General features: G+C 35.7%; 2 protein-coding genes across 2 annotated transcripts; both read left to right on the forward strand.

Moving 5' to 3' along the window:
* Positions 1–1,301: 1,301 nt before the first annotated feature.
* Positions 1,302–15,720, forward strand: PHAX (phosphorylated adaptor for RNA export). Its single transcript, XM_007425631.3, has 5 exons — positions 1,302–1,458; positions 6,722–7,350; positions 7,771–7,891; positions 12,516–12,599; positions 14,234–15,720. The coding sequence occupies exons 1-5, from the start codon at positions 1,354–1,356 to the stop codon at positions 14,501–14,503; spliced, it is 1,209 nt and encodes a 402-aa protein (XP_007425693.1). The 5' UTR covers positions 1,302–1,353; the 3' UTR covers positions 14,504–15,720.
* Positions 15,721–15,808: 88 nt separating this feature from the next.
* SPMIP10 (sperm microtubule inner protein 10) lies at positions 15,809–25,136 on the forward strand. The gene is made up of 3 exons (XM_025165038.2): positions 15,809–16,944; positions 22,989–23,097; positions 24,930–25,136. The coding sequence occupies exons 1-3, from the start codon at positions 16,784–16,786 to the stop codon at positions 25,134–25,136; spliced, it is 477 nt and encodes a 158-aa protein (XP_025020806.2). The 5' UTR covers positions 15,809–16,783.
* Positions 25,137–27,143: the final 2,007 nt, after the last annotated feature.

Below are 27,143 nucleotides of genomic sequence, written 5' to 3' on the forward strand. Positions count from 1 at the left end.
TCAGGTAATGGCATCAACTTGAACAGCCTTTGATTTCAGTTCAGAGGTTTTTCTGACCACAAATGGCACAGGGTGCCATTTAATGCCACAATATTCTTTGAATCAATGAACCCCCACAAAAGGCAAGCAGTCCAGGCATCAGGATTGGAAACTCACATGATCCTACCCCCCCAAAAAAAATCACAAAGACCTTTTTCATAAGTTCTGATTTGTGAATCTCACAAAGACAATAAAGATTATATGCATCTGGAAAAGAGACACATATAACATTTTGTTTTGCTAAACGCTCGTACATTGGTTATCCTATTGTAAATAAATGTGGGGAAAGTTTAACATGAAAGAGAATCATGGACACAATTCACAGAATTCAACTTTCATATGGATCTTTTAAGAATCCAAAAACAAAGGAATTTACTAGTATATTATCATGAACAAATAATAGTATTTCAAAATCTCAAAACTAATCACTGATCTTGCTATCATATAACAAGTGAAACTCAAGACAAAAAGGACTATAATTTGTTCAGCAGATTAATTTTATTCTCAAACTTGGAAGTTCATAATCACTGTTAAAACACAGAAAGAAGGCGGGCAAATGTATGCAAGTATGTATGTGTATGTATGTGTGTGTGTGTGTGTGTGTGTGTGTATATATATGGGGGTGCACAGTCCATAACATCCTTTAAAACTAAATTTTCTTCTGGCAATTCTGGATGGGGCCTCAAGAGACCCATTCAAAGCTGACGTATATTTGTAAAGTTTAATATGGCAGAAAGGGGAAATTATTAAGTAAAACAGAAACATTCATTTAAATTATATTTAATTAAGGCTGTATTTTATACTGTTAGGCCACATTTAAACTATGGAACTCTTCCCCTTGGCAAAAGCTGAAAATTCCTACCACCCCCAAATCAATGACTCTTTGTCCACCAGTACAACACCCACCAGTTTGTACACTGACATCTAAGAAAATGGACTGGTTTATTTGTCAGGAGTACAGCTTTAATATACAGTGGGTGTTTTTCCACCATCACCATCTCTTTCTTTCTTGTGTCATGAAAAAATATCCCCAGCGTTCGGATTTTCGAGTTTTATATTTTGCAGCATAAGATTCAGGTCTGAAAAGACCAACCCGGGAAATCTCTGAATACAGAACCCGGATGTAAATTCTCGGTCGGAAAGAAATTAAAAGAAAGACTACAATTCCCACGATGGTTCAAGGAGGGGGGGAGAGAAAAATTCTCTCTGCCCCGCCTTTTTCCTCCGCGCAAGGCATTATGGCCTCAGTAGTTTTTGTGGACTAAGGCCACGACTCGCCCCTTCGCGGCTCCTGGCCTGATTGAGAGAGGAAAGATGGCGTCGGAAGTTCGAGGAATGGAGCAGGATGTGGAAGATGGAGAGATTTCGGACTCGGACTGCGAAATGCCGGTCTCAGCTGCTTCCAGGAGTCCCCAACAGGTCTGGCCCACCCTTACCAGGTCTTTCTATGGGCTGCCTTCTTGCTGAGCTGAAAGCCCAGGAGGTCAGCCGGTGTTTTCCTCCACAGAGGAAAACCGGTGAGCTTTCCAACGCGCGGGATGGTGAGGGTAGCATCTTGGGAGGAAGCTTGCAATCCAAGTCTGCCCGTGCTTATTTCGGTACCATCCTATTGGAATGAATTAGGCTTTTTTCCCGCTTGAGCCTGGGTAGGATCCGATGACCCGCCAAGCATAAGATGTTCTATTTCTTACTGCAATGGCTTCTCCTGTCGCTGCAGCCCCGAAGTCCTGCCTTGTAAGCGACTCCAGCGTACAAAATTTATCATTTGAGCTGAGCCTAACACTGAGTCATAAGATTTCAGATGTAATTATTTGGATGATTGGCTGGATATATGGGGCCAGTAATAGCACAGAGTATTTCTCAAAGGGATTGCAGCCAGCAGACCCTGTTTTAGGATCTATTCTGAGGAGGAAGATGCGATTCCCACCTTTTCTACAAGTGTTTTGTGCTGCTGCACAGCTAGTTTTCCCCAAGGTTGCTGATACTTTCAAGCTGAACATAACTGCTGTAGTTTGGGTCATCTAAATATTCATACTAGGAAAATGAATTTATTTCTGCTACAAGGGATTCTAAATTTTTTCGCTGTGATTCCAGACTTAGCATCTTTGCTGGCATACTGTATTTGGATATCTTTCTGAAAACAGTCTGTGAGAGCAGCGTTTGTTTTTGTGTGGCCTGTTTCATTATGGAGATAGGACTTCATTTCATTTATTTTTATTCCGCATTCAACTATCTACCGATTATGCTGTTTATCTGACAGTATAAAAGGGGGGGGGGAGTACTTTAAACAGCACAGTGACTCAACGTGCATCAAGATGTTTAAATATGGTTCTAAAGAGACAGTAACTTCAAATTTGAACTTTGTGTTTAAAGGCTTGCTAATTTCAGCCCATTAAATATGGAAAAAAGAATAGATAGCATGCTGTATGTGATATGTAGTTCAGACTCATTCGCTTAAAAAGTATTCCCACAAGTGTCCAGCTTGGACCCATTATATCAGCAGATGTAAGCTATATAGAATCAGCAAAATTAATTTTCTAACCTTGTGGACTTCTTAATTAGTTTTCTAAGGATAAAGACATTATTTAGATGGACTATTAGTGAGATTATATAAAATAAAAGTGAAATAGCACTCAAGCATAATTCTTTTTTGAACTTTTGATCTTGATTAAAACACTGCTGGCTCAGATAAAATAAATGCAGAAATATACACAGGGCATGCTACATGCAATAGTTCTAGCACACTTGCAACCTTAGTAGGATGTTTTACTCATTGTTTCAATTGCTTATACAAAAATACAAAAATATGTACATTGCCCAGAATTGTTCATATTGAGACAGTCTTTAACAACTGTTGAATAAATAAACTAAATTAACTCTAGAATAAATTTACTACTATAAAATGTTTTACTGATGATCTGTAACTCCACTATTGATTATTCAAATAGATAATTCATTTTCTAAAAGCTCTTGGTGAGGTTGGATCATTCTTCCATATTTGGTAGCAATGGGCCCAGCAATTTGGGGAAATTATTTATAATAGAATGAAGCAAATTCTAGAAGTTGAATTCCTTTTCCAATCTCCCATCTTTCTATTAAATATTACTAACCTCATTGTTCTACGAAATATACTAAACTAGCTTTGTACATGCCAACAGCTGCTAGGATACTCTATGCTTTGCACTGGAAAGTATGTACAATTCCTTCAGTAGATAAATGATAAATTAATTTGTGGGAATATGCCTTGATATCTAAAATAGCCCTGTATTTGAAAAATAAATCTGACACAATTTAACACGGCAACCATTTTTTGGATTGTAGTTCTACTTACGGGCTTATATTGCATCTAAAATTTGAGTTTCTCTAAACATAAAGTTTTAACATTTAAGTAGAAGATGATTTGTTAAGTAAGGATATTTCTTACTAACTAGAAAAGACTATAATTTTTTAGTTTAACTTTTATTTCATGTTGTGCTGATTACTATCATTGATACTCATACTTCATTTTGATTTTAATGATACATTGTTTTAAAATGACATGTTTAAATATGTAGTATTTTTGTTATAATTTGTACCTAACTTACTTAATCTTACAGTAAGCTTACAGCTTTCAAATATCTTGTTTATTTACCTTGTGCATTTCTTTTCTTTTTTTCTTTCTTTTTTCTTTTTTGGTTTCTTTCTTGCTTCTGCTTTTTTCCCTTTCAAAATGTTCAAATAATTTTTTGAAGGAAAAAAGAATAAATTAACTCTAGAAGAGTGAAATAAAAGAGTACCTATATTTTCTCATATTTGGTGGTAGGAATATAAACCTGTCCAGATTTTCTAAAGGTGAATTGGCCTTCAGAAGAGAAGTAAAAATCTGCCTACAGTACTCCATGTACCAGCAGCATCTGTAGAGGGGTGGGATCAAAAAAGGCAGGATGACAGAAGCAGCATTGCAGTGCAAAGCCCACCCGTTTTGTATCTATGTCTTATGTTGGTATATGTATAAAAGGGGTGGGGCTTACATTGTGATGCCAGTATCACTTCTGTCATCTTGCCTTTTTGACCCTCTCCACAGATGTCGCTGCCATGCACCAAAATTTAGGCTTCAGATTTCTGCGAAGTTCTGAAGCTACTTCCCTATTGAAGGGGACATACAATGACCTATAGCTTTCCTTCATAAGCCGTGGTTCACTGGGCCTGTTATTTCATGGTTTCATGAAAATTTGCATCCAAATAAGTTGGGACTACAACTTCCATGATTCCCAGAGAGAAAGCTGTTCCAGATCATTCAGGTTTGTTTGGCCAATTAACTTTTTATGTGGAAGGTATGAGGTCTAGATTGCATCACAGAATTTCAATTCTCAATGGCAGAATTTACCTTTTTATATAATAGCAAAGAAACTTGTGCCCAACACACCAGAAAGACACTGGAATCTTCTGTGAATTTCAGTGATTTTATTTTCTCCCCTCATAAAATGTCCCCAGTTTTGAAGGTAGAACTAATCTAAGCAGAATGTGCTTGATGTCTACTTAAGAACTATTAGTAACAATGTAAATATTAGCCATAATAGCTACAGTGGAACTAGTTTTAAATAGAAAGTCAGGTCACTATGCCCTGTATGTCAGTATACTGTATATCCATATGAAAAATGCATGGATAATTGCTTGTGGCAAGTATGAATTGCTATTAGCTGATCAAAAGTTGTTGTTTTTTTTTATTTTTTGGTAAACTGAGAAGAGCTAGTGGTCTTTTTTTCCTTGTGCCCTGTTAGGAAAAATTTCATGCCCCAAACAGAAATAATTGACTGAATCGTACATGTTCATATTGCTGGTCTTATACGTTACACTAGCTTTTTATAGTGCAATCCAATATCATCATCTTCTTGTTGTTCAGTCGTTAAGTCACGTCTGACTCTTCGTGACCCCATGAACCATATCGCGCCAGGCCTTCCTGTCCTTCACTGCCTCCCAGAGTTTGCTCAGTTTCATGCTCATTGCTTCAGTGATGCTATCTAACCATCTCATTCTCTGCCGTCCTCTTCTCCTTTTGCCTTCAATCTTTCCCAGCATCAGGGTCTTTTCCAAGGAGTCCTCTCTTTGCATTAGGTAACCAAAGTATCTGAGCTTGAGCTTCATTATCAATCCTTCCAATGAGCAATCAGGGTTGATTTCCAATATCTACTTAGAGGTAAATCCCATTTAGTTTAATGGAGCTTTCTTACAAGTAAGTGAGAACAAGTTCATAGGATTGGTATGAATCTCCATATACTTGTGCTAGGAGTTGCTTTTTAATGCAGTAACAGAAAAAGATAATTGGCATGGCAAAAAATAGGGTTTGACTTTCAGCATCTTGTATAAAATATGAGTGGAACTGCTGAGACCTACAGTTGTAATCAGATTCAAGAACTGTTATAATGTGCTTAGAACATCTTACACTATCAAATATCCTTTAACTGCAAAGCACTTAAATATTTAATAATATGGCCAAGATGTTCTGAAAACAGTCTTCTGGTGCTAGGAAAAGGCTAGTATAAAATTAGCTGTATAAACTTGTCTTCTCAATTTGCTGCTCTCCAGATGTGTTGGACAGTAATATAGACAATTTCTATAATTATCAGCCAGCAAGGTATTATAATTGAACAGTGTGACAGATGCATGGTTAGGAGATACTGGCCTAAACTCTTACTGTACTGTATGGTGAAAATATAGTATCTTTAAATATAATATTTCTAATGGCATATGTAAGCAGCTGTTTTGATGACTCACATATGACAAAGCTGAATACCATTCTACCATTCATTCTTTATCACTTTATGGTAACTAAGACATATAAGTGTCTATATATTTTCAGTGTGGTGGATAAACATGAATGAACTTTACAATAAAAAAGTAATATATTTAATATTACAAACAACTTTATAATTGTTGAGACAATTGCAGTATAGCTTTTTAAAATTATCATTTGTAAAGAAATCTGAAATTAAATTCAAATAAGCAAGCAACTCTAATTTTTTATGATTTTTAAAACAAGATCTTAACTATCTAGCAAACATTGTTCAGAGTTTGTGTCTTTATAGAACAGAGTTCTTCAGGGATGAGGGAAATGTGTGTGTGTGTGTGTGTGTGAGAGAGAGAGAGATCCGAGTGTACCATAATAGATGACTGCTGTGATTTATGTACAGATTGCATATTAAATCCAGTTAAAGGCACTCAAGTATCCTTTTTCTCTCAACATTCATCAGTTGATCCCATCAACTGAGTTATATACTCTTCCATCTCATCAAGCAGCCTCCCAAACATGGTACCCTCCAAATATATTGGACTACAACTCCAATTAAGCAGCAAGGTTGACATAATGAATAGCATTTGACCTTCAAAAAATTATTATTGTGATAATGCAATATGGAATATTCTCATACACTGATGTGTTTATCTATGACCAGGTCCAGGATACTCTGTTAAATTCTCCCTTGTACCTGATGTTCTATTCATTCTGCCCAAGTTATCTACTTGATTGTTTGGGGGGGGGGGTTATCTTAATATTCTCCCCCAATATGTATTTCTGCAAACTATGGATTTCTAATTAATCCCTATTAAAACAGCAATTTTTCTATAGGGTGCTATCTAGGATGCCTGACAAAGTTAAAAATAGGACAAGTGTTTTTATATATAAATATGTACATTTATATTTCAGAAGCTCCATGATAGCAGTAATCCAGCAAGATCTTTCCCCAGTAGCATTTCACATTCTGCTACAAGTGTTCCTTATCGGACAGTGAAAAGTGTGGATTCAACTGATGAAAGCTTTTCAGATTCTGATGAAGATAGTGGTCTATGGAAGCGAAAGCGGCAGAAATGTTCAAACCTTCCTCCCCTCAAACCAGAGCTTTACCAGTTTGCTCCAAACCCTCACAAACAAATCCCAGTGGGGGCTAAAAAGATCAACAATATATGGGGTGAAGTTCTGCAGAAACAGAATCAAGATGATATGGCAAAGGAACTTGGGATTTTATGGATGGATGGCAGCCTTGACAAAAGCCGAGCGTCAGAGACCTACAACTACTTGTTAGCAAAACAGCTGATAAAAAAATCTGAATCAGAAGTAGTTAAGACATTAGACAAAGAGTTGGATGAATATATGCAGGATGATAAAAAGACTTTATCAAAAGAGGAGGAGGAAGAGGTGAATAGACAAGGTCTCTGGAAACGGAAAAGGCCCATAAAGGACAGATTAGGTCCAAGGCAAGAAATGAATTATAAAGGGAGGTATGAAATTACGGAAGATGATCCTGAAGAAAAAGTGGCAGATGAAATTGCCTACCGGTAAGATTTTGATCTTTTATTTAAGAGATGGCTAGATTTTCAGCGAAAGCCATATTTCAAGATAACAGCAAAGCTTGTGGAAGATCAACATATTCTGGTTTTGAATAGTTTCTTACTAAAGCATTGTTTGATCTTAAAGAAAAACTATTATTTAGATAAACAACTTTAAAGTCCATTCACGTGTTATGTTATCCAGAGTGTTAAATGGGTGACTGCTCCAGATCTTTCTCTTTCATAGACAACATGCATATACACACCTATCCATGTCACTGTAATTATAGCTGGAGAAGGAAAGCTGCTTGATACCAAGTATGCCAAATATTACTAGAACTTGTAATAGTAGATTTGTTTTTGAAAATATTGTCACTCAAATTTGTTAGGAAATACAAAATTTCCAGTTTTCATAAACTTTTCTTTCAGGCTTTATGAACCAAAGAAGGAACTAATTGCAAGGATAGTGAAAATTATTGGCAAAAAGAAATCTATTGAACTACTGATGGAAACAGCTGAAGTGGAGCAAAATGGAGGTCTTTTAATCATGGTAAGAAATAATTTGTCATGTAATTTGTTAGAATTACACCCTAACTGATACTAAATGAGACAAGAGGGTATTTCCTTCCCTATATTTTTCCTGCTTGCTGTCATTTTTATTATTGTTACTCTCACTTTTGTCCAGTCTGATTCCATTACCCATCACCAGCCTTTGTTGCTACCAACCAGGCAGGTCCACTTCAGCAGCCACTTTACCTACCAAGTTCCTCCTCTCATATCCACAAGCATTATCCCTATCAGATTAGCTGTATTTCTATCAGATATTTTCTCTTGGCAATTCTACCTTGCTGTAAAAGCACATTATATTCATATCAATCTTGTTTGAATTACATTGCATTGTCAGGTCCTGTTAGGGTTACAGATTAGTCATTTGGGTCAATCAAACATTGTTAGTGACCAGTTTTTTTTACTGTGGTCAAATAAGCCTAGATGCTGATGATGGTTAATGAATTAGCTTATTGCATACTTAAATTCTCAGTGGAAAAATGCCTTTGGTTTTCTAATAGTTTCTTTTATTCTTGATTTTATTTTCTTTTAAATGTAATTGTAGTTTACGAAAAGTCAAACAGAAGACCTGTTCAATGAATCATTAAAACTTACAGAACACTTACTTAACAAAATTAAGCTATCATTCATTATAATTTTAAAATAATAATTGTTACAAGTTAAGTGTAAAATGTAGATGATTAATGATTTACAATATTTGACCATGATTTGACAGATTAGTTGATGAAATATTTTAGCTCCTCAAATACACACACCTGGTAAAATGATTAGACTTTGTAGTATTCAGCTGTATTAGATGATTGTACTCTTTTCAAGAGGCTTCAAAAGTTTTTAAGGTATTATTACCTGATTGAGAGTATTAATCTCATTTTCAGCCCAAGTTCTCCCTCCCCTCCAAAGTCTTTCTAGCTGTTTTAAAATAGGAATTAGTCCACAGCATCAATTTCTCATGAGAGCAGGAATCTATTTTAATTTTCTTCCCAGTGGGACCCAGATGTGTTTAACTATCTTCAGTATTGAAGAAAAAAATAACCAAATTCTTGCTATTATCAGAACCCAGACTTTGCCAGGAGTTAAAGATACCAAGTATCTCACTCTAGTTGAGCCTACAGTGGTGAATAATCAGTGTCTATTCCATACGAATACATTATTGAAGTTAACACACATGCTTAATTATAATTAAAGTCAGGAAAGTTAAACTACCTTCATTAAGTAAAAGCAGTAGCTTTGAAAGAGAAATGCTAGGTGTTCATTCCTTCCATAAAAATGTAACTATTAATTTGTCAATGTTTGAAATATTTCAGAGAAACCAATACTGATATTTGTCTCAAAATAGTTACCAATCTTGAAGCAATATTCATTTTCATCACATTTATTCTACCCCACAAATTTAGGGACATTTTCATTGATCTCTTTAATTTGGTTAATACATTTTAAAATAATTGTAGCCACAAAGCAGGATACCTTTTTAGGAATTATAATTCCCTGGTATTTGATAGATTCTGGAAAATAAACTCTAAATCTTTATCTACATCCTTAGTACTTCATTGCCTATGGTGTAATATTAGACATTCCAAGTTACTGTATTCCCAGAATATTTCCAGTATAACTGTACAATTTCAATAAATTTAAGTAAAGATCACTGATAATCATTAAAAAAAAAAACCAAAATACTATCTGCATATAGTAACAATTTGCATTCCAATTCAGGTTCCACACATTTCCTGGATATCACCACTTTGATTTATTATACACATTAGGAGTTCCAGCGCCAAATTAAGTATAATGGGAGATAAAGGACATCCTTGACACCTTCCACATGCATTTTGATTCCAGGAAAAATAAGCTAATTCATATTTACACGAGCAAAAGAATTGGAATAATGCATTTTTATTCACAAAATAAAACCTGTGAGAAATTCTTCATCACTTGCACCAAAAATTTGATTTGTACCATAGTAAAAACTTTCTTTGCATCTAATGTTGCCAAACCAAATGTGTCATTTATGTCAACATAAACAGCTATCTTGTCTACCAAAAGTCTAATATTATATGAGACCTGATGCCCTTTCATGAAACCCATTTGTGATGGACCTATTTTTCAAAAAATTCTTGATGTATCTCTAGCACTGTAGGAGCTGCACTATCCTAAAATTTTGATTAAATCATTTTCTAATTTTGCTCTTGAACAAAAGATTTTAGGGTCTGAAGGATATTTATAATTATGGTGGTTAAAAATAATTGGGACCTGGATAAAGTTTTATGGCCCAACTAAAGATAAACCTTGTACTTTACATACCTAAGTTATAGGTGATCAAGAAAAGTGTTGCTGGAGGCTTCATTTAAGTTTGGATCCATTAATGAATCAGAATAAAATGTCAAGGAAAAAAAGTGACTTTTAAGAGTGGTAATGACTTCATGCAGACATCTGGGGATTCAGTTTAATGATATACCATATATACTCGCATATAAACACATCCGTGGATAATTTTTAACCAAAATACCATGAAAAATGCACCATCCCTGGATAAACTGACCATCAAAATGTTCATATGTTTTAATTTTCACAATTAGCTTATCGCAAGCAAATTTTGTGTTTCCACACACACATAAGACATGGTCAATCTAGTTTCTAACAAATAATTCCTCAGAGAGGACGTGAGTTTCTTGTAACCAAAAAACCCCCTTCAGACCTAATCATGTTCAGTTTATTAAAAATCTTCCTCTGCTTGTCTATGCCTCTCAACTCTTTAACATTCCGTATCATGAATATTGTCATTTTAAAAAATACACAATTATGGAAAATAATTAGGTCCCTGGTCTATATACAAATTTTCAAAAAATTCAGTAAATTATAATTTCATTTTAAACACTATAATGTAATTAAAAAAACACTTTTTTTAATAGGCAAGCTTTAAAAAGGATATTAGAAGTAGAACAAAGGAAGCACACAACATTCTGATTAATGTAACTATCATGGTCAAATCTATATACAGAACTACATGGAACTATAAATAATAAACGAGGAAATATTTTTTAAAAACTGACTAAAATTAAACAGTAAAGGGACTCTAGCTTGGTACATGCCAAGGACAGAGAAACCCTGCTTTTCCTCTCTCCTAAACTGCAAAAATAAAAAAGGAAGGAAGAAAATAACAAAAAAATTGAAGAGTACATACTCTTTACATTAAGTATATATGTTACCAATATAACCTTCAAACCAAGAAATCATTTCTGGGTAGTGCCCTAAGATCATTAACTAGGTCACTGAATTTCCTTCTTTCCTTTCCATCCAGGGATAAGCCCAAAATTGCAGGATATCAAAAGAAGTTTTTTATCCTCTTTTACCTGGCCGCAGGGTGTGTTTGGTGGAACTCTTTACAATTTTTATGATGCATGAGGCAAATCTGGAAATAATGTGAGAGTTCTTTCCCCCATAATCCAACATTTAGATTATTACATTTGCTTGTAATATTTTCTATCCCATTCAGACCTGCAAAGATTCAACAACAGGATTGGGGGATTGTGAATTCTTATATCTTGAAGGTACCCAAGAGACTGTGTCAATCCAATCAGCACAGTCTAATTGAAACAGCTCCTAAAGGCATTTTACTTCGACATCTGCTAAAGTGTGTTTATGTTCCAAATAAGGAAAGTTGATAAGGCATTTTTTTCCTCTACATGCATGACCTTGGATCTGTTCCAGAGCTGCTTGGCAAGCCAGCAGCTCTTTATATCTTGTTTTGTCTTGAGTGACTAATGTTAGAATTGATTTCTCATTTGCCTCATTCCTTGTTTCTTGTTCTTTTAACTATTTCTTAATATCATTAGATTTTTTTCTCCATGTGCTCTACTTTGTCAGCATACTCTGAGAGGTGGCAGTTTATTGCTTGTAACGTTACCAGAATCTCAAAATTGGTCACATCTCAGACAGAAACATCTGATGGAATTTCAGGAAGGAGAATTGCTGTTTGAGTATTTCTCTTTTGGGTTGGGGTTTCAGCTAGACCCTAACAAGAGATGTGTGGATAATTTATCACTCAAAATCTCACTCCCAGCTATAATGGCTTCTACAAAAACCAGAGTTGGGAGGGCTGTCTGAAGGAAGTCTTCACAGTGGGAGAAGAAGCCAAAGGGGAAAGAGACTGCCTCTTAGATTTCCAAGGTTATTTTTTATCTCTCCAAAATACTAGGACTAACAAATAACAATATAATTTGTATTTTGCTCACCAGCTCTTTTCAAAAATAATTCACAAGTACTGTTTTCACAAATTGTGGAAGGCTAGAAAAATCAATTGCATTGTAACACATCACTATCTTGCCAGAAAACCTCAGAAGAAACAAAATATGGTAGAAACCATAATCTCAGCTGACTGGCTGCTTTATGCCTTGAAACACTTGACTCTTCAAACAATATTTTTTATATTACACAGGCAAGCTTTCAACAATTATATAAAGCCCTGTTAGTATTTTTTACAGGTAACTAATATTTTCATTTCCTTTTCTCTCTGTATCTCAGATGAATATCCAGATAATATCCCAAGTAACAATACATTTGACATGTTTTACCCTTGCTGCTTTTAAAAGGTTTATTTTTTCATCATTCAGGATGGTTCTAGAAGAAGAACACCAGGTGGAGTTTATATAAACTTGCTGAAAAGCACACCTTGCATAACCAGTGAACAAATCAAGGTATATGATGTTAATTTATCCATTCCAATACACAGCATAGTTTTACATAACTTTGAAAAAATGCTTTTTAAATATAATATTCTGGCTTTACTTTCTTATTTTCCTTTATGCATTTTATGAAATAAGCTGTTTTCTATCCTGATAGCCCAAGCTTTCATTATTAATTTTCTTAGTTTTGCAGTGGTTATGCTTAAGAAATTTCAGGTTCCACTCTTTCTCATATAGCTGCAATCATGCAAAAAAGAACTGACAAAAAAACTGTACATGCAAAATTAGCATTCCCTAATCATTAAATTCTTCAGTCTGCAGACAGCTGCCTACAAATAAAGTTATTATTCCCAATAATATAATGATGCAATAATCCAAGCTGTCAAACTAGCAATGATAATTCTCTTATTGAAGGCATGAGCCTCTGTTGTAGTAAGTCAGCTAAATAATTAAAGGACTACCACCCCACTGTTGTGTTCTGTATTTGGATCCTGTCCAACTCTATCTGAAAGAAGTATAGAATTGATGGTGGTAACTCTCCCTACTGCTTTTCTTTATTTCACAGCCTTTGTAAGGCTGCTTTGTAGGGTGCATTTTTTAATGTATAACAAAGAAAAGCATATATAGCTTTCAGAATGCATAGAATTCCAAAAGTGGAAAGAAGAGAGCGCTGAGTATATGGACTCATCCACTTTATTGCTTAGTGGCTGTCTCTTCTAATACTAAAGATAAAGGGGAGGACTCTCATATAGAGTCTCTATTCAGGTATGTGTTTTGGAAATATAACATGGGCATACCAACAACCTAGATGGCTTTCTACAGGTAGTCCTCGACTTACGACCACAATTCAGACCGGAACTTCCATTGCTAAGCAATGCAGTCATTAAGGGATTCATGTCTGATTTTATAACCTTTTTTGGTGGGGTCGTTAAGTGAATTACATGGTCATTAAGTGAATCCGGCTTCCCCTATTGACTTTGCTTGTTGGAAGCCCCCTGGGAAGGTTGAAAATGGTGATGGCATGACCCCAGGATACTGCAGATGTCATAAATACATGGCAGTTGCCAAGTACCTGAATTGTGATCACATGACTGTGGGGATGCTGCAATGGTCATAACTGTGAGGATCGATCATTTTTTTCAGTGCTGTCGTAACTTTGAATGGTCATTAAATGAATGGTCATAAGTCGAGGACTACCTGTACTTTCTCAAAACTAGTTCTTTGAGTCCAGCAGGATCTTTGTGCTTCTGCATATTTATTCAGAATTTATCCTTGTAGCATATTTCATATCTACAATAAACTGGCTCATTTTCCTGATTTTTTGCCTCCTACTTTTCAAAAGATTGGCAATCCAAAACATACCTCTCAATTTTTAGAAACTTTCTCAATATTATAAATGGTGAGGTGGCAATTATTTTACAACAAAGCATTCCTTTAACTCTAGAGAGCAGAATAATACATTTTCAAATAATTCTGCAACAATATTTGGAAAAATAGTGGCTTTTTAAAAAAAAGACTTTTAGGGGTTTTTGTCATGCAGTCACAGTTTATGTCTAAAAGTTGGCTGAGGCAGCTAGTGTTTTGCAAAAGCTGCCTTTGTCTATTATTCTTTATCACTTCATGGGATATTAACATTCTCTTCAAAGGAAATCTTCTATATTGAAAATCAAAAGGAGTATGAGAATAAATGTGCTGCAAAGAAGAGGAGATTTCAAGTGCTGGGGAAAAAGATGAAGCAAGCTATTAAAGGACTTAATCTTCAAGAATATGATGATGCCTCTCGAGAGACTTTTGCAAGTGACACAAATGAAGCCCTGGCTTCTCTGGATGACTTGCAAGAAGGACATGGGGAAATAAAACTGGATCCTGAAGATGCTATTGAAGTAGATAACAGTCATGATATAGATATCTTTTGATGTATTAGATAGTTCAGGGATCAAAATCTTTGTGATGTATATATATATTAATGTTCAGTTTTATATTATGATTATATCTTTTCATTAGTTGCAATAGTGCCTATTATGTCAATCGGTCATATGCTGAAAAGGGCCATTTTATTTCTCACTGCTGATACTTGAGTTTTCAGTTTGTTTCAGATCATGAATATTGTACATCTTCCTTTATTTCATAACTTCAGTAGACCCTTAACACCTAATGCACATTCTTGCATCTCAAGGTTAGTTTAATATTTTAAAAAAACCCTGAGTGCTCTCATTCCAGAGTAAAACTTATATATGAAACTGAATATAACTGCATGGAAACACTATTTCATTTAAGTAATAGTAATATGAAACAAATATCACTCTAACATATACTCTGGTATGGAAGCCTTTTAGCATGATCATTGTCTTCATGATAAATCTGGGAACACATTTTGACCCACAAGCCAGATGGGTATTCAGTGTGCTTGCAAGATATTTTAGATGGAACATTAAGGATGCTCTTCACAGTTGAAAAGATTGCTTCTAAAGGGGACATGGAATTGTCCAATTTGTCTACTGTTTTAATGATTAAACCTGAGGTTTTGTCCTATGAATATGAAGTGATAAATACTATATGTTGCATGCTTAGAGAACTTCAATTTCAGCTTTTGTTGACCATTAATTCTGAGAAAATCATATAAGCATGCAATAATTAAGACAAACCTTTCTCTTTTACAGTTCTTTCAGTTTTCAACTTATACCTGAGTTTTGTGCTAACACAATCCTGCATAAAATTAGTTGTACTAGGAGTAAATCACTTCAGTCAGTGAACCTTAAGTTAGTTGTGACTTAAGACTCATTGATATCAGATATCAGAAGAACACCTCAGTCTGAATCCAGCCAGCATAAATGGGTACAAAACTTGTCTCAGTTTCATTTTGTTTTGAAGTTAACAATTCTGAACATGGGAGCTAGCTATAAGATTTAATCTCCATTGTCATCCCTATTAATTACAATAATCTTAAAAGAACAGAAAAGTTAAGAAATCAAGCAACACATCTGTCTGAATTGTTGTAGTAGACTTATGTATCATATTTGTAAAAGGTTTCATGAGATTAGAGTAGAATTTGCAAAACTGGTTTAATTTTTTCATTTGTAATGTGTAAAAAAAATAAAAATTGTTGGCTTTTAAAATGTTGTGTTTATTCAATTTCCCCAACATTTTTAGGGATTTCCAGTTGGTCTTTAAGAAAACGAAAGAGATGGGAGAATAAAATAAACTCTGTGTTGTTTGGATTATTTTGTCAATATGTCAAACTTCAACACTGTGTAGTTAAATCCTTGAAGAACAGCTGCTTCTTTCAGTTATATAGATTTGTGTGTGTTAAATTCTCAGTTCAAACTTGCACAGTGAATTTCAGTAATGTTATTGTGAAAATAGGAGATGCCCCTGAGCAAAAATGTTTCTGCACTTTTATATATCAATAGCACTTGACCACTGAACTGCTATAGCAGTTATATTTTCCTCAACTTTTCTAGTCTTCATTACCGTATCCATTTTCCCCCTTCATGTATCTATTTGTTCCTGATTTATGAAGCCTTTGGGGAAGAAATAACTTATAAGTTGGTATATATTTTAGCAACTACTAGAGAAAATACAGCAGACCTGCCCTCCCAAAACTCCTAGTTTCTGATGGCCTTAGATACATAATCACTACCATCAATACTCATGTAGCATAGTCAATTTCTATAATGAGTAAAATTATATGTATTACAGCCCTATGTTCCTAAAAGTTTGCAGTAAATTTAGGTTGCTCTCATAAGAATGGGGGTGGCAGAAAGAGACCAGTAAGACATAATGTTAGAGACCCAAGTAAGTCCCTCTTTAGTAATGAAGCTTATTAACTCCTTACAAGTCACCAATAGACCTAAACTAAAGTGGAAGCAGGATTGTGTATGATAACTTTAGAGTAAAAGTCCTGTTGAGTCAGTTTGATCTCTCCCAAGACTAAGAACAACTGCCTGCTATCTCGACCTGTTTCCTCTGATAAGCTAGGTTTTGAAAAATTCCAGTGATCTTGATCCCATCCCCATATTCTCGCAATCAAGCATAGTGCTTGCATTATCCACCTGTATCAAAGTATGTAAACTTCTGCTTCCTCATCAACACTTCAAACAGTCAAATCTTTATTTTGATTTTGTTACATTTTAGCCATGTGTCTATTGAGAGGGCATTTCTCACTATAATTTGTGTCATCAACCTGACAATGGTTGATGCATCATAATCCCTGTCTTGATGCAGCTGCCAGTTTTCTTGATAGGTTACCAACAGCAGAGTGCAGCAGTTCCTGTAGCATGAGCAGCCCCAAAACTGACCCCCCTGAGGGGTCTAAAACCAATGTGATTTCCAAGGGAGTCAATACAGACCTAAGAGGGTAAGAGAGAAACTTCAGTCTGGAGAGAGATTTGGGGGGGACAAAAAAAAAAGTATCTTTTCCAGTGGCTATCAATCGAGTAGACGGGCTTTAATGTCCATTTTTTCCTCAAGTGGGTTATTATGTTTGCTTTTCAATTGCAGCGTTATGCAAATAAAAGAAACAAGCACAGCAAACCATTTAGAAATGAAAGATGTTGAAGTAAATAATTAAAGATGCACTGCGCCTGCCAAAAAAGCCAATTCTTTGTTCACTAATCCTCTTGGAGGATGTAAACAGGAAAGTACTTTAGAAATACTGAAAGCAAAACAAACACTTTTGATGGTTATGCTTTAAAGTGTCTTCTTGTTTTCTGAACAATGTGAGAATGCTCATTAATTACATGTTCATGTTCTAATAAGATGATTTAATAAACATACAGATTTCAATTTCAATCTGCCCAGTGCCCAACATCCTGTCCAGTATTAATCATTATAATTCATTTCTTCAGGGACCTTGGTACCCATCAAGACAGTTACATTGACTTTCAAAGATTATTTTCATGCATGTATGCAAATTATTTGTTAATCCTTCACCTGATTCCCAGCTAAACATTATGAAGTTTTAGCTGAACTCATGAATCAGCTATGCTTGTTTGTGCATGCACATCATCAACTGAATGCAGTACAGAGGCCTTTAGGGTATACTACATTAACATCAAGTTACAGCAGCATGGAATTTAAAAGCTGTGATGCGTTCTTCTCCATTGAAAAGCAACCTTGTGCCAATGCTTTTTTTATTTCCTTATTTGACTGTATTTGACTATATCAGTCCCATTTTTGCAAAATAAACATTGTTCTAGAGTAAAAAGCAGCCTATAAGCTAGGAAAGAACATTTATTTCCACTATTACATTTCCAGCATAAATTGCCCACTTTCCAGAGCACTTTACCATAGAAAATACAGTATTATTTTTCTTTATGAAATACTGTAAGGTGTAGTTTATTCCCTAAACCTTTAGAATTCATAAGAGGAATTTTTATCTTAATTATTGTTCTATTTTACTGAAAATTAGGACTAATGAGATAAAACACCAAAATGTTCTCATATGTACCATGAACATTTTTATCTTTGAAGAATAATAGGTAACAAACTCTTTCAATGTCTTTCTCTTTAATATGGTAAAAATTTTCCTTGAACTTAATTTCCAATGTTTGAAACAAAACAAAAGAATATAAATTAGAGCTTGCTGTGTCTGCTTTTGAGTGTTTAAAAATGTGTGTAATGTGATTGTGACTTTTCCATTGTCTCATCTAGTGGGATTGTTATTAACCTGAATGAAACTCAATAAAAAAATGTTGTTTTTCTAAAAAGTTCTTAAAGTTTTTACAAATAAAAAGGTAGATAGCTTAAACAGCCCATACTGTCAGAGAGGGAAACAGTGAATGATGAAAAGGGAAAATATATTTTACTTAAGGTGTAAATATATATCTATCTATTACAGGAGCTTGTAAAGCATTAGGTCTTCCTCCTAGGTTGCCTTAATGTGAACAATCAGTCTTTTTCTATCAAAATTAAGAAATGGTGGGGTTCTTCAGTTAAGGTAAAGCTGATTCGACATTTTTATCAGAGTTTCAAAGATTCAGATCTGAGTTAAGGCAAGTCACTTATATACATATTGGTGTTTGCTCATGTTTCAGTTTGGAAAAGATTAATTTGTCTAAGGACTGAATTTGGTGTGAATGATCAATAATGCAAAGAAATCATCTAGAGATGTGTATATGTACTTAGCAAAAGGGGAAATGATAGATTAGGACATTAAATTATCTTTGATAGGCATACATCCAATCCAGATGAATATGTTAAATTATTTATATTTATATATAACAAATTTGTCACCACCCATCTCATTAAAAAGCGACTCTGGGCAGTTTACAAAAAGATAAAATCAATTAAAATACAATAGAAAAAGAGTCTTAAATAAATAATAAATAAATTCCAAGAATGGATGGAATTGGCGAGTAGCTCAGGGAGCATCATCAGGGCATCAGCCACCCCCAGGATTGATTAGAGCTCTTATTGCCCCATGCCGGCTGGCACAGCCAGGTTTTTAGGCCTTTTTGGAAAGCTGGGAGGGTAGGGCCCACCGCACCTTTAGGGGAAAATCTTCCAAAGGGCAGGGCAACGGCAGAGAAGGCTCTCCTCCTGGGACCCACCAGCCAACATTCTCTCACTGATGGGGTCCACAATATGCCCTCTCTGCCTGACTGGGTGGGATGGGTTGATGTGATGGGGGTGAAATAGTCCCTCAGGTAACTTGGACCCATGCCATGTAGGGCTTTAAAGGTGATAAGTTGAATTGGACCCGGAAGCAAACTGGCACCCAATGCAGCTCCCACAGTAAAGGTGTTATATGTGCCATCCTTGGGGCACCCAAGATTGTCCACATAGCTGCATTCTGAACCAGCTGTAGCTTCCAGATACTCTTCAAGGGCAGCCCCATGTAGAGCACATTGCAATAATCTAACCAAGAGATTATCATTAAGAATTACCATTTTTTCTACATGATTTCTTCATATTACATCTGTGAATTTGAAGAGGTAACTTGAAATGAGTGTAGGAACAATTAAAGCATGTTGCAGACACTAATGAATAAAGACAGGCTTGATGATTGTGCTTGACTGGCACTATCACACATCTACCAAGACCCAGGAGCTGGAAGGAGAGCATGGAATATCAGCAGTAGCAGTGAGCAAAAGACACTGGGGTTGACATAATTTGATCCCAGCTGATTTTCATGCTCTTGGTATCTTCATGCTTTCTGTAGTCCTTTAGATCCAATATGGTAGCATATGGTTATTGCTCCTTGGGGCTAATCTTACCATGAGCTAAATGAGGTGGTAGATTTCGGGGGTCATGAAGCAGCAGCAAATCCCACCTGCCTCTTTTAAAGTCTCTGATATCAAAGATTTGCCTGGCTCATATTTGCAGGAAAAAGGGATGATAAAAAAAATTTCTCATCCTGCTTGACATTTTAATTTTCCAGTTTTAGCAAACAAAATAGCATCTATTTTTAATCTCTGTGCTATTGGCCAGACTCATGGGAATAGGAGGGGTTGGAGGGTGAAGAAAAGCAGTAATTATAAGACCACACATTCAGGTGGAGTGAAACCATTTTGGACTTTGTTGCAGAGGATGGACATTGAGCAGACCGTGCAAGGTGTGTGTACTATGTCCACTACTTGAGAATCACTAATAATTCAGTTTATAAGCTGTAATGCAAAAATTAAATTTGTTATTTATTGAGCTATACTATGCATGCTGCCTATTCTTGTTGATAGTGAGCTTTTAGGTTGCAGAGTAAATACAGAAAATTATATTACTTTTTTGTTGAGCTTGCTGTTCAGTTGCCAAATGAAGCAGCGTGCATGTTCTTGCATCCTAGGAGGAAAGATGTCCAAGCTAAGATTCAGAGAAGTGTTGGGGGGGGGGTGTCTGTGTGTGTCTGTGTGTTCTCTTTCATTATTGGGTGAATGAAACTTGAGGTTCAAAGCATCTAAAGGCTATCGGGTTGCCTATTTATGGTAGATAAAAAGCTCACATAACCCATTGGAGTGTGACTAAAGGGCAGATAAATCTGTACCACGCAGCCTCCTCCATTTAGCCTTTTCCAAGATCAGAATAAAGACTATAACTATTTTTGTAGAAACTGGAGTTGGGGGGTGGGTGGGGGTGGAGAGAGAATCCAAACAGCTCTAAGCTCAGAGTTTTCTCCCTGACCTTGGAGGGGCAGTTTTCTCAATGACCTCAAAGAAGGATATTCTGAAAAATCCTATAGTCCCTGGGGCACTCTGTTAGGGACAACTGAAATGAATGCTAACTCTGTAACTGAATTGTAACATTTGGTGATGTGGACAAAGACTTACAGACTTATTAAGGACTTTAGCCTCACATGTTAAAATACCTTGATTAGCTTTGAATAATGGGCCTTCTAAGCAAATCTATATAGAACTGTACAATAGGTAAAGATGGATATTTTGAAGCTGATTTAAAAACTTACTGATTGGATGGAGACTTGTTGAGATACCAAGTTTCATTATTCACATATCCATCATTTGTTCAACCAACACATAATTTTCATATTTCATAAGATCTGAATACCCAGATGAAACTGAAGAGATTTATAATTAAAGGATTCATTTTCTGCATTTTATTAGTAGTCTAACAGATCGCATTAAAGAAGAGAACAAACTGTAGTGAGAAAAGGAAAGATGTGTTAGTTGATAATGGTAGATGGAAAACATTTTGTTTATGATTCAATCTTCCATTAAATCCCCTGTATGGCTGCTATGCTGTAAAGAAGGTGAAATGGAGGTATTGAAAGAGATATGAACATAAATGTACTTTCTTAAAACTTTGGTATATAGATCAACAGACATATTTATTATATACCATTCATATCACATTGGTTTCAAATCTACAACACATATGTTAAGACTTCTGGTTTTTTGAAGTTAATTACTCAAGGTAATGTCCTATTGAAATTAATAGGTTTACATAAAATGTGATGTCATAATGTGATTGCTTTGGTTTTGGCACAGTATGTTTGTGAACCCTGTCATGTGGTTTCTGACCCATGGTAATAGCCTGGTGTGCTATGTCAGCAAAGGCTACTTGGCAAATCATGACACACACAGACACACATACATATACACATGAACACACAATTACTAAAGGGAAAATATGTATGCATACAACAGGGTTAATGAAATAATATAGTTTCAAATTCATCATCATTATTAAAAAGGAAGACAAAATAAAATAAGAAAAATGGGTCCCTGGCAAAATACAGTACTAATGAAACTCCAAAAGCTTTGACCAGATTCCTAGAAAGTTCTTTGTCCCTTTGCTTAAAAAACAAAACAAAACAAATCCCTAACTTAAATGTTGTCAGGCAATACATATGAACAGTCCATTGTTACAAATCAAGTGCAGATTTCTCCTTCAGAGTTGTATGATACCTTTCTTAGCCAATCCATGCCTGAAAAATCCATGACAGAGTACTAACACTGGGCATATAGCCACAAGTATAAGCATTTTGAACACAAACCATGACCTATTGTAATGTATGAATCAGCTACCCACGATTCATAGTCCTATTCATTTCAATGACCTTCTGATGACCACATTTCACTAAACAGAAAATGCTGTTTGCTTTGCTTGGGCTATTTTCTATGAAATTTTCTGGGGTTTAAATTGGAAAAACATCCAACAGCAAAAATGTTTGATTGGGGCAAAAGTGTTTGATTAGGGCATTATTCTGACAGCAGCTAAGACCACCACCATTATTATTTCCACAATGCCCTGGAGAGATTGAAAGTATTAATGTAGCATATTATTTGAACTGAAATGATGACTTGCTTTCCAACCTAACCGATATTGGGGCCTCGGATGCTAGGAAAAAATGCTTGGCTTGAGTACAACAAAGGTTATATTTCACTTTTTCTCCAAGGATTTGAAAGCAGTATTGCAGATAGCCTTTTCTATCTAAATTTTATCCTCCCAAGAACTGCAGTAGGCAGATTGACTGAAAAAGTGATTAGCCCAAAGTGAGCTTTCATTTAGGGCGTCCTGGGGGGGGGGGGGTGGAGGGGGGAGCTGAAAAGAAACAGGATGGCAGATGTGCCACTGCAATCCAAGTTCTGTGCCTTTTGTATGTGTGTTGACACTGCACCCAAGTGTAAAAGGACAGGGCTTTGATTACAGTGCCACGACTGTTAATTTGCTGCTTGGACCTCCCTTGCAGACACCATGGCTTCCAGTCTTGACGCTACTAACTTCATCATACTGGTTTTAAAACTAAACCATGTATCAATCCTTTTATATTACTTAATTAATTAATAGGCACTTTATAGGCACAATTTGCACTCTTAGTAGTAGTGGAGAATGAGAGAGAATGGGGATTGTTGTATTTTTCTCTCTGCGTTTGAAGAAGTTTTAAAACATGAGTGATGCTGATTCATTTATTTATTTATTTTCCTCCTTACTTGCTCATTGTATTCCCAGGTTTATTCACTGCCATTTACCAAAATTTTCATGCAAACATGGGATGATTCCAAAACTGTACGTGATGCCTTGGAAACAAGATATGAAGTACCGAACATTACATTTGCAGGTAGGAAGCCAGGGAAACAATTACTTCTTTATGCAGAGCAGCAGGGGCTTCATTTTAAAAATGCAATAAATACTTACAAAGTAACTACTGAATCCTATCAAATTTAATAGCTCATTCTTTCTTCTATTAAAGGGGAAGTGAATCATGTTCAGCCTCATGTCCAAGGCAAACATATTTGGCTTTTTACCATTTTTTTTCTAGATTTTTTTATCCCACCTTTCTTATTTTTATAAATAACTCAAGGCGGTGAACATACCTAATACTCCCTCCTCCTCCTATTTTCCCCACAACAAGCACCCTATGAGGTGAATTGGGCTGAGAGAGAGTGACTGGCCCAAAGTCACACAGCCAGCTTTTATGCCTAAGGCAGGACTAGAACTCATAGTCTCCTGCTTTCTAGGCTAGTGCCTTCACCACTAGACCAGCTGTCTCTCTGATATCTGATTGCCCATCTTTCATGAAACAGATATGTATGCACATATACTCTGATTTGGTGAGATACTACTTTGAGTACTGTCCCCTGTTCTGGGCATCACATTTTAAGGAGAATTCAGAGAATCTGGAAGAGGTTTAGGGAAGGGCAATAGTGATTAACCTAGGACTAGACAGCCAGTTTGGATGGTGGCAAGGTCCACTCCTCATTGGTGCTGCTGGAAACTGCTGTCCTGCAAGAGTGGTGCTGAGCTGAACACAGAAGAGGAAGAGGAATAAGAAAGCCAGTTTCGTGTAGTGGTTAAGGCACTGGGTTAGAAACTGGGAGACCAGGAGTTCTAGTTCCACCTTAGGTGCAAAGCCAGCTAGCTGGGTGATCTTTGGCCAGTCACTCTCTCTCAGCCCTAAGAAGCAGGCAATGGCAAACCACTTCCAAAATCCTGCCAAGAAAACTGCAGGAACTTGACCAGGCAGTTGCCAGGAGTCAACACTGAGCTACAACAACAACAAAAAGAGGCCCTACAAAGAGGGATTTAAACAGCTGGGTAGAATTAGACTGCGAAAAGGCAGTTGAGAGGGTTATGATAGCACTCTTCAAATACCTGAAAGGATGTTGTACAGAAGAAGTTCAGGACCATTCTCTCTCATTCCATAGAACATAGAATAAAGGACTGAAGATATAGGAAGACATATTCCAGTTAAATGTTAGGAGGAAAAAACTTTCAGAAAAATCAGTTTGATAATGAAACCAATGATCCAGAGAGATGTGGGATACATTAATTTGAATTCCTATACAAGCAAGGAGTTGGCGTCAATGACCTTTCCAAGTCTATGATTCCATCCAAAGAGAACACACAGAGAATGCATCTCTACTTCCAAAGCTAATTATGATGATCATTTTATTTATATACCACCTTTCCTTTTCAAAGAGCACACAGCCATGGACGTCAGTGAATCTTTTAACAATGAATGATACTTTGAAGTTTGACTATACCAAGGGGGGGGGTTAATTGGGGGCATCACATGCTTCAAGGAAGCTTTTGAAATTAAGCCCTCTCAAATTAGGTCTCATGGGCACATACAGCCCACTCAGATTAATCCATTATAATCTTTCTCTACTCATGGATTTCTAATACTAATACTGAATTATGATTAGTAATAGTAATAGTGGTATATTTTATGGTCTGGTTTCTGTTTTACATGCTTTGTTCTTCACTACCCAGAGACTCATCTGACTGAAATGATTGTAACATTAATAGAGTTTACATACATAATTTTTTTATCCATTCAATTGTGTCCAAAATATTTTATTGCAAAATAAATACTAATGTTAATCATGTCATTATTGGAAGGCCCTTTCTGCATAGATATAAAATAATTGTTTGATTTCCCTTTATTAGCATGCTGACCAGATCGAACTGTATAGTGGTGCCCTTGAAGATACCCTGTTTCTGGACAAAAGTGAGAGGCATTGCCATGGGGAAGACCGGAAGAAACTTCTGCAGAAAGTTCCATATCAAGCAACTGTTGTGGATATTCCAATTTATTCTCACCTGTCAAGATACCACAAGTCCATGGTAGCTTATGGCTTCAGAATCAAAATCTGAGTTTCCTACATTCCATTGGAATTTCATCAGCTGTGCATAAAACAATGCTACAAGGGGGGAAAACCATGTGATTGCTTGGTTCTTTTTCTAATTAAGATAATTTTTTGTTCAGTCAGTGAAATATCTTCTTAAACTAGTAAGCAAAGGTTTGATCACCTAGAAATAATTTAAGATGTTCTTTCAGGTATTTATATACAGTACTTTGCTTTTTAATGTTTTAATGTTAAGCATCTGCATTAGACTGGATTGTGTTACATAATTCCTATATTACTTATTAGTGTATTTTCTTGTTTTCAGTTGTTCTTGTCTTTCTGTTTTTAAAGTTTTAAGAAATTCTTTAATCTACTCTGAGAACTTCAATTATTGAGAAAATTAGAAGTGTTGGTCATGATTGCTAAAGTTTAGGGCTTTTTGTTTTGTGACAGAAAAAAAAATAGACAGTTATACCAGAATTCTATCAGAGGTATATCATTGAAAAGTGGAATGCCCACCATATATTGAGCCAAGCCAATAATCTCAACATTTTGTTTCAGTAACAAATTAGTTGTATTAATTGCCTCTTTGATTTAACATATGTATTTTTTAAACAATGCAAATCACATTAACTTGGAATGGGATTAATAATTACCTAGATTTTATCAGGCAGAAAGAAGTAATGTAACTGTATCTTCTACTCCCTTTTTAAAATTAGCAATTGCCTGGGGAGAGGGAATTCCCTTTTGGTACTAGAGAAGGGTTTCCTTTGAAGGCCAATTTTGACTTCAGAGGAAGGATTTACCTCATAACAGTGCAAGGGGAGCAAGTTAGAGTTGGCATGAAATTAAATTGTTATTATGAGGAATATCATGATGTGTCTAATTTGCAAGTCCCAGTCACAATATGATTTGATTCAGCAAGAAGCTCATGTTGCACCAGAATGTAGTTTCACTGGTGGGCCCCACTGATCCTTCTATTTTTCCCACTGAACCATTAAGGAGGGTTTTTTCCTTGCAAATGGACCTCGTTCTAATCGCACAAAAACCTATTTTTAGGCTCTTTGGCAGCTGTCTAAAACTGAACATGATTCCTTCCAAGCATGATTCTCAAAGTTTCTTTTAGAAGAAAGGGATGGATTTACAAAAATTCCAACAACTGAGCTAAATCCCATTTAGAACTAATATATCCCCTAATTGAAGCTTTGCCCCTTTTTTTGTGCCTGCAACGTTAATACATGAACAAAAACAATTGCTTTACCCTGACTGCCATCTTGAGCATACACACCCATACTGTGCTTGTATATTCACCAACTGAATTCAAGCAGTGTTATTTAATCTCATACAGCCAGGATGTGCAGCCACATCAAAATCTACAAGCTAGTGGGCACAGTAGTGTCATCCAAGCCCTACCTTTTTTGTATGTGTGCTGGCATCACAGGCACATACAAAAGAAGCAGGGTCTATCTTGCATATTTTGATCCATGGCCATACCTGTAGACTGTGTTTTACACAGCTAGATGTCCCCTTCTAAGGCATGAAGGTACTGTCCATAAATCCTTACGTTCTGTCAATATCTGAAAGAGAAAATATTTTTTAAAAATAAAATACAAAAATCTGAAATACCATTAACAAACATGAATATTTTTGTTTTACAACCCACCCTTTTACATTGTATCTATAAGAAATAAAGGTAGACATGCAATCATATTTAAAACTAATGTGATTTCTTATCTGTGTAAACAAGCTGTAATTAAATTCACTATTAATCAGTGCACTTTAAGGGCTATACATTTCTGAGAAGGGTTTAAAATGTTGGCACTTATTCTGTGGCTCATTAAGACCCATCCTTTCTTAATTAAAATAAAATATTAATTTTATGTAATGTGATTGTCATATCCTTACATGTATCATTTGTTTCATTTGAATCCTATGCATATTTATAAGGCATGCAATCTAAATGATTTTAAAGGCCAACCTAATAAAATTGCAAAATAGTATTTCTCAATGGATTCCAAATGAAAAATGCATGAGC

Source organism: Python bivittatus, unplaced genomic scaffold (genome assembly GCF_059951505.1).
Source record: "Python bivittatus isolate LINGU-HERP-01145 unplaced genomic scaffold, Pbiv_v1 ctg000850_np1212, whole genome shotgun sequence".
NCBI lineage: Eukaryota > Metazoa > Chordata > Lepidosauria > Squamata > Pythonidae > Python > Python bivittatus.

Coding starts and splice junctions, on each gene's coding strand:
- PHAX (XM_007425631.3), top strand. CDS start 1,354: ATGGCGTCGGAAGTTCGAGGAATGGAGCAGGATGTGGAAGATGGAGAG. Junction 1,459..6,721: donor CTTCCAGGAGTCCCCAACAG/GTCTGGCCCACC, acceptor TTTATATTTCAG/AAGCTCCATGATAGCAGTAA. Junction 7,892..12,515: donor ATGGAGGTCTTTTAATCATG/GTAAGAAATAAT, acceptor TTCATCATTCAG/GATGGTTCTAGAAGAAGAAC.
- SPMIP10 (XM_025165038.2), top strand. CDS start 16,784: ATGCATCATAATCCCTGTCTTGATGCAGCTGCCAGTTTTCTTGATAGG. Junction 16,945..22,988: donor GTCAATACAGACCTAAGAGG/GTAAGAGAGAAA, acceptor TTGTATTCCCAG/GTTTATTCACTGCCATTTAC. Junction 23,098..24,929: donor ACCGAACATTACATTTGCAG/GTAGGAAGCCAG, acceptor TCCCTTTATTAG/CATGCTGACCAGATCGAACT.